The sequence below is a fragment of the Lepisma saccharinum genome, chromosome 6 (assembly GCF_977018435.1).
Source record: "Lepisma saccharinum chromosome 6, izLepSacc3.1, whole genome shotgun sequence".
Classification (NCBI taxonomy): Eukaryota; Metazoa; Arthropoda; class Insecta; order Zygentoma; family Lepismatidae; genus Lepisma; species Lepisma saccharinum.
The window spans coordinates 66,602,850-66,611,021 of NC_139234.1; the positions used below are offsets into that span (position 1 = coordinate 66,602,850).

The window sequence follows — 8,172 nt, forward strand, 5'->3', positions numbered from 1 at the left end:
ATAAAAAATCAAGACCCTTTCCTCATCCCCACCCCCTTTCCAAACCAAGAGCTCCGAAAACAGCTGTGCAACTTGGAGCAGGCATTGGGACTGCTGTACGGTTCATTAGCGTTTCGTCCGAAAGCGAAATTTCTAGAAAAATGCTACAGTTCGTCTGCGACGGTTTAATGAGTTGCGTTTCGTTCGAGCCTGGCTGATGATGAGTCACACCTTGACTAACCACTGGCAGCGATGGAATTGGTGACTAGTATACCTCGGTTTACAACTTCTAAAACTACATTGCATAGACAGCGGAGTGCAGACTCAAGACAAACTGTCGAGAGAGAGGTCCCGGGTTCGATACCCGGTGGACGCACAAGTGGTTCGGATCCCACTTTAAACTATAGGTCCAATTCCTATTAGCCTTAATGTGCATAAAGTGGACTTAAAACAACAAATCAAATCAAAACAAATCGTCGAGAGGAAGTGAACTTGGATCTAGAAATTTTAGTCATGGCAGATGGCAACACTTCCTTACTATCTGACAACTACGAAGGTGAGATTTGCAATTTCCAGAGGGAAAGAAATATTAAAACAAAAAAAAATATTTTCTTCGATGGAGCATTTAAGAGTGTTAGCAAGAGTTTGCTTCATTAAACACTATTAGGATGGTAGCCCTCGGACGAAACGCTACTTGGTCAGGTAACCGTAAGTTGCCTGTTCCTGGAATTCGGACGCGAAACGCTACACCACGTGCTGTACACCTGGCGGTTCAGAAAGCGAAGATGAGCATGAGCGACGAACGCTGAAACTGATGAAGGGACACTCACAGAGAACACTCATGTGCAGGTCGGGATTCGAAACCGGGACCCCTGGCGTCGTAGTGCGCTGTGCTAACCACTCTGCCACGTAATATTTTTTTATTTACTCATTTTTAGCTACTTCCTTTTAAACTAACTAAGTAACTTACTCTATAGCTTTCTTAAACCCGAAGGTTCATGGCTGCAGCAACACAGGCCTTCCATCTGTCCCTATATTGAGCAAGATCTATATACTCTTTTCCATCCCTACCGATTTCCTTTAGGTCCATCTCAACGTTGTCCCTCCATCTTGGTCTTGGCCTTCCTATAGGTCTCTTACCATCAGGTTTCCCAACAAGAATCCTATAAACTCCTCTTTCCTCTCCCATTCGTGCCATATGGCCTGCCCACCTAAGTCTTCTTGATTTAATTATTCTAATAACATCTGGACATGAATACAAATTATGGAGTTCTAAATTATGTAACCTTCTCCACTCACCTGTCTCCTCATCCCTTTTAGGTCCAAAGATTTTCCTAAGGATCCTATTTTCAAATACTCTCAATTTATGTTCCTCTTTCAATGTAAGGGACCAAGTTTCACACCCATATAATACTACAGGCAAAACTACTGTTTTGTATATTTTAACTTTTAGTTTCTTAGATATTAAACGAGAAGACAAAAGTTTATGAAGAGAGAAGTAACATGCATTTCCTGAATTAAGCCTACTTTTTATTTCCTCTTTAATATAATTTTCATTTGTTAATATTACTCCTAAGTACTTGAATTTGGAAACTGGTTCAAACGAGTTGTTATCAATAATTAGATTTTGATTATTACCTAACACTTGGTTTCGGCCTGTAAGCATATATTTAGTTTTCTCTTTGTTAACTTCCAAACCTATGTCTTTAGCAGTTTTGAAAAGTATTTTAGCATTATTCTTAATTGTATTTATATCATCCCCTAATAAGTCTACATCATCTGCATATGTTAACAACTGAGTCACACCATTTAATTTTAGTCCTTCGTTAGTTTCTGTTACCTTCCTAACACCATATTCTAAGGCAAAATTAAAGAGTAATGGAGATAATGCATCTCCTTGTTTTAACCCATCATGAATTGTAAATTTGTCAGACACATAAATACCCACACGAATTTTACTTTCTGTTTCACTGGTGCATACTTTTATCATATTAACAAGCTTCTTAGGTATTCCAAATTCGACTAATATATTATATAATTTATCTCTTTTGACCGAATCATATGATTTTTTGAAATCAATGGATACCTGATGGACATTTTGATTATATTCCCACTTTATTCAAGTGACTTCCTTTTACCTACGCTAAAAAAAGAAATTAAAAAAATGAATATTAGTCTTTTTTTCAACATGTCCATTGAGAATGTAAATGATCTGTCCATTTTTTATTTTGTCAGGAAACCTTTAAAGTTTGACATTATAGTTATTGGAACTTTGTCTCCATTGCACTGAAAGTTTACATCATTGCAAAGGTTGATATATCTATCTACCAGATAGAACACTGGAATTGAATGAGATTAGGTAGTTGTTCTGTAATGGAGATAACACAATTCCATTATAACTTTGTCATTCGGTAAAATAATCGATTACTTTGATTTTACTATTATTCAAAATGTATCTATCTGTTAAAAGCAAAAGTAAGAACCGAAGTCCACCATGCCAGCAACACTACTACTTCTAAGCAGTTCCCACAATTGACTGAGGTTAGAATGAAAGTTTGTCTTGTTTTAAGTTCACTTGTATGCACAGATAGGCTAATTGGGAGTGGACCTACAGTTTAAAGTGGGAAATGAACCACTGTGCCTCCACCAGGAATCGAACCCGGTTAGAATGCAAGTGGTTTCTCATACTCAGATGGCAATTGTAATTGATTGAGGGAAATTGTAGGCTGCAATTGTTTCATCTCTTATCGTCTGATGTCTACATACAAGCAATTTGGTATATTGAGTGTGTTTTTCGTTCATCTACGCAATATGGCAGCAGCCACGAGAATGTAAACTCAAGACAGGCACACAAATTTGGAAGTAGTAAATACTGTATAGATGAATGAACAGGGTAAAATTTAAATTAACACACAAGTATTGCTTTCGAAAATCTTAGCATGCTGTGGAGCAAATTGTGGTTTTGCATTAAAGGGAAGACACGCGAATACCACTACTCACTCGTGCATGCAGTGATCGAAGTGGTAGTTTGTAGCTAGGGTGAAACGAGCCTTGGAAATCGGTCGGGAAGTTGTTTGTTATTGTTTCACATAATTTGTAGGTAGTCACACGTAGTCTGAGAAACAGAAAAGTCACACGTACAAGAACCTTGCTTGCAGGCCACGGATAATAATCCTGGGGAAGTGGCGCTACCAGCTCCTATTTTCCAAAATTTGGCACGTTAGGTATTACACCAGATGTGTCATTTGGGTATGATACATTTTTATTATATTCCTGTGGAGATTCGAACAGTGTTCTCGGCTTGCGAGCCAGCTTAAATCGGAGTTAGCGTCCAATGTTTCGAGAACATACATTGCTCCCATCATAAGGTAGAGAGCATCCTGCTAAGAGCAATGTATGCACTCCATTAGTGTGAGAAAATCTAAAATAAGAGGAATTCCTATCCCTGATCTCGTGTTGATATTTCCTGGCAAATAAGAGGCTGTCGCGGTCTATTGCCGCGCTATACATTGAAGAAACAATGCTTTCTAACGACCGCCATGTTGGGCAGATATCAGTTGTATATTGGCATTTATCTTATTCGTATATTTTCAAGTTAAGAACTTGGATTAAATTATTTATAGTTAATTGTTTTTATAATTCATGTATATATTAGGGATGGCCAGATCCGGATCCGCTTGGTTCCGGATCCCAAGGATCCGGATCCGGAATATTCGGATCCGGATCCGGAATTTTTTGTTCCGGAATCGGATCATAAAATTTTTCGGATCCGGATTGTTTTGTTCCGGATCCGGATCCGGAATTTTCTGATCCGGGTCCGTGGATCCGGATCCGCGGATCTGGATTTCGGCAGAAAGGCTAAGGCAATAGAATTGCCAATGTTGGATTCGTGTCCTGGCAACCAAAGGTTTATGACATGTCACTCACTAATTGCACCGCGAAACGGGAACGAGTTCTTGAGGAAGAGCTGTGACCGCCGAACTAAAACATATGTGCTTGTTACCGCGGTGCAGGATAGGTGAATTCGAAAAAAGGGCCTCCATGACATGGACTCTGAAATGTTCATTCCAGATTTGACGTTTCTATTTAATATGCTAAGATTGCTCGTGAGTGGAGATTTTGATCTGTCTTATTCTGGAAAATATTATTTTCTTGTCTAGTCCCACATGGGCATTGTACAAGACTTTGGCATGTCTCCTCTCGAGAGACGCGACCCCATCTTATCTTGCCTTGTCTGTCTCATGACCAACATTAATGAGCACGTGTGTTCAATTTCATCATATCATTACCTACTTACTTACAACACTATGGTCAGTGCTTCCCCTACTGCGTAGTGGTAAGATCATTGCCTTGTAATCAAGGGGTCCCTAGTTCAATACCCGGTGGAGTCAACTAGAGGTTCAGATCCCACTTTAAACTGTAGGTCCAGTTCCGATTAGCCTTACTGTGCATAAAATGGACTTAAAGCCCAAAATCAACCAACCAACAAGATGATTTTGTGCCATAGTTTTTGATATACATGAAATGTTTCTGTTTTGAAAATTGTTGTCTGTGGACATCGAATGTTTCTTCATACATTCTTCTGAATATTACTTTTATTTTATACTATTTCAGTAGAAACAATTTATGATATACTTGAAAAGAACCGTAACAAAGTTTCACGTTCCTGTTTAGAATGTTCAAGTCAGGCTCAATGTTGCAAAGTACAATATGCGACTTGTGACCCTTACCATGAATTTTCATGTGGTGATGTTGTATGTTTGTAACATTTACTTTCTATACTGATATGTTATGTTATTGTAATATTTTATTAACGATAGACATAGGTAATGATAAGGTAATTACGCATTATATTATATATATATATATATATATATATATATATATAATTTATTATTTCGTCTTCCTATCCATATCAAAGTTAAGACAATGGAGAAAGTTTTTATATAACCATTAATATTTGGGACACATGAGCGCTTCTATGTAAAGTAAGAATGTGTTTGTAACATATTGTTACCTGCTAATATATATATACTCTATGTGATCAAAAATATCCGGACACTCACTGGGATTAGGGCGTAAAGTTCGAAGCATCCTCCATCGGATGCAGTGGCAATCGATACCGTGTGGGGCCACCCTTGACCTTGATGACAGCCTCCACTCTCGCAGGCATACTGGCAATCAGGTGGCGAAAGGTATCTTGGGGAATGGCGGCCCATTCTTCGCAGAGTGCCGAGATGAGAAGAGCAGTGGATGTTGGTCGGCATGGTCTGGCACGAAGTCGGCGTTCCAAAACATCCCAGAGATGTTCAATGGGATTCAAATCGGGTCTCTGCGCAGGCAAGGCCGTAAGTGGGACGTTGTTCTCTTGAAACCACTGCCCCACACGGCCCGCAGTGTGGACGGGCGCATTGTCGTGTTGAAACACGCAATCATCATCCGCGAACTGTTCTTCGATGGTAGGCAGCATGAACGTTTGTAAAATGTCAACGTAATGATGTTCCGTGACAGTACCGTGCAAAGCAACGAGGGGACCAAGCCCCTTCCAGGAAAAACTTGCCCACACTGTTACCCCACCTCCACCGAATTTCACTGTCGGCACAACACAGGGTGCTAAATGTCGTTCATGAGACATTCGCGACACCTACACACGACCATCGGATCACCACATGGTATGACGTGATTCGTCACTCCACATCGCGGATTTCCACTGTTCTAACGACCAATTGCGCCTCTCCTTACACCATGCGAGGCGGCGCTTCGCGTTTCGTTGGGTGATGTGGGGCTTATGGGCAGCCGCTCGTCCATGGTAACAGAGTCGTCGTACCTCACGTCGCACAGTCATGCTGCTAGGATTACATCCTGCCCTGGTTTGGAATTCCTGTGTGATGGTGGCGATCGCTGATTGCCGGTTCTCTCGTACTACCCTATTCAACACTCGGCGGTCTCTGTCTGCCAACATGGACGCTCGGCCAGAACGTTTTGTGGTTGTACACGTCCCATTATGTTTCCACTTTACTATCACATCGGCAACGGTGGGCTTCGGGATGTTTAGGATGGTAGATATCTCGCGAACTGAGTTGTTACTCCTGTGGCACCCAATCACTTCACCACTTTCGAAGTCTGTAAGTTCCTTCGACCGACCCATTCTGCTGTCTAGTGCACTATGCTGCCTGTAGTGGTTCCTTGCTTGCCTCACCTCGCTGTAGATGGCACCACAGAGTGGCCTACTATGCGCAACACACATTTTGACTGGTGTCCGGATATTTTTGATCAAATAGAGTATATATATAGTGTCTGTGTGCGCGATTTGTAATTAATACACTTAGTCTTACACTTTGTAATTATATAACACTGCATATATTATAATGTTTTATTTTAATTTTTAAAACTAACTGTAGAACAATTGTATAATTTTTGTATAACATTTCTATCTTGTTAAATGTGTTAAAGGTTTCATCCTGGAATGGGATGTTTCACATTTATGTGTGTTTCCATTTCCAATACATTCAATGAAGACATACATTCGTTTCAATGGCATTTACAAAATCTCCTCTGACATTTTATGTTAAACAGGTAAGATTATTTTTGTGCACGACTGTGTTAGCCGATGCGTAGCAAAGTATTTTAGGAACAACACTTGAAAAAAAATCTTGTAGGACTAACTAATGAAAAATTTATTTGTAATCGAAGATCATAATACCTTTTAAGGTGTGGTAATATTATAATGGGATTGAGATACGAAACTCTCGGATCCGAATCCGCAACTTTCGGATCCGGATCCGGAACTTTCGGACCCGGATCTTGAACTTTCGGACCCGGATCCGGATCCCGAATTTTCGGATCCGGAATTAATAAAAAAATTCTTTGTAATCGAAGATCATAATAACTTTTAAGGTGTGGTAATATTATAATGGGATTGAGATACGAAACTTTCGGATCCGGAACTTTCGGACCCGGATCCGGATCCCGAATTTTCGGATCCGAAATTTTCAGATCCGGATCCGGATTTCTCGGATCCGGGATTTTCGGATCCGGATCCGGATTTCTCGGATCCGGGATTTCTCGGATCCGGGATTTCTCGGATCCGGATCCAAGTAGATCCGGATTTCTCGGATCCGGATCCAAGTAGATCCGGATTTCTCGGATCCGGATCCAAGCAGATCCGGATCCGGATCCAAACGGATCCGGATTTTTCGGATCCGGATCCGTTTGGCCATCCCTAGTATATATTACGTTTCTTTATATTTTATTATATTATTCACGTATTTTTTTTACTTTCTTTTTCGCGTATTTTTGCAACATTTATTCAGAATTTATAGGATCCCAAATAATATATGCAACGTTTTCATTGTTTTTGAAGCACAAGTTAAATACATTTCTTCTTAATATCGATTTTTGTTCAACAATGTACAAGATTGAAGTAATTTGTCTTCCTTATAAACTAAATCTTTATTTAATCATTTTTTTATGTACAAGGGCAAATATGATTTATTTGATAAAATCAGTTTAGTTATTTCTATATACGTAGTTTAATATTGTAATATTATAGCAAAGTATTTCTCCCTCGTTTTCAATAAAATATCGTATTCCTATTGGCTGTTTATGTTAGGAGTAGGGGAACCACGCTTCGTGTTCTTGGCGATGTAAAAACTTCCACGTTGGCATTGTTAATTGTTGCCAACCTTAACTTTAGCTTACTATCGCTAATTAACATTGATGTGTTATATAAATTATCAGTTTTTCTTGTGTTATTTTATGTTATGAGTTTGTATTGTAATTTAGAACAATCTGTTATGCTGCGCCTCGCGCTTGAGGTAGCAGTTGAGGTTTTGCTATTAACTGTGAAGGCGGTGCGCGGACTCTCGTGTTAAATAAATTGCTTATGACTGCCTGCGAGCGTGCATGACCCAATAAATTATAACTTTTAACTTGTGCGAATCAGTATGTAAACGCGCGATTCGTGATTAAAGATTTTGGACATTTTAATTATAAAGTATTTGGAATTTTATTTACTGTCACGTGTCGCAATTCGGTGGTTTCCTTCCTGGAGGAATGTGGATCGTCTTAATCCCGATCCCTGAGTGAGAACGGGTTCTCCCAACTGACCAGCCGGAGCAAGGAGCTGTGTGTTGCCAATTCGGCATACCCTGGAGTTACGAGTGGTGGCACGTTGCAGCTTTATACTCCGAA

At 39.8% G+C, this 8,172-nt stretch overlaps 1 protein-coding gene across 1 annotated transcript; it reads right to left on the minus strand.

The window, feature by feature from the left end:
- Positions 1 to 5,641: 5,641 nt before the first annotated feature.
- LOC145989094 (uncharacterized) lies at positions 5,642 to 6,226 on the minus strand. Its single transcript, XM_083124388.1, has one exon. The coding sequence runs from the start codon at positions 6,224 to 6,226 to the stop codon at positions 5,642 to 5,644; it is 585 nt and encodes a 194-aa protein (XP_082980514.1).
- Positions 6,227 to 8,172: the final 1,946 nt, after the last annotated feature.

Bases quoted from the DNA above. Each gene is read 5' to 3' on its own strand.
- LOC145989094 (XM_083124388.1), bottom strand. From the start codon at position 6,226: ATGTGTGTTGCGCATAGTAGGCCACTCTGTGGTGCCATCTACAGCGAG.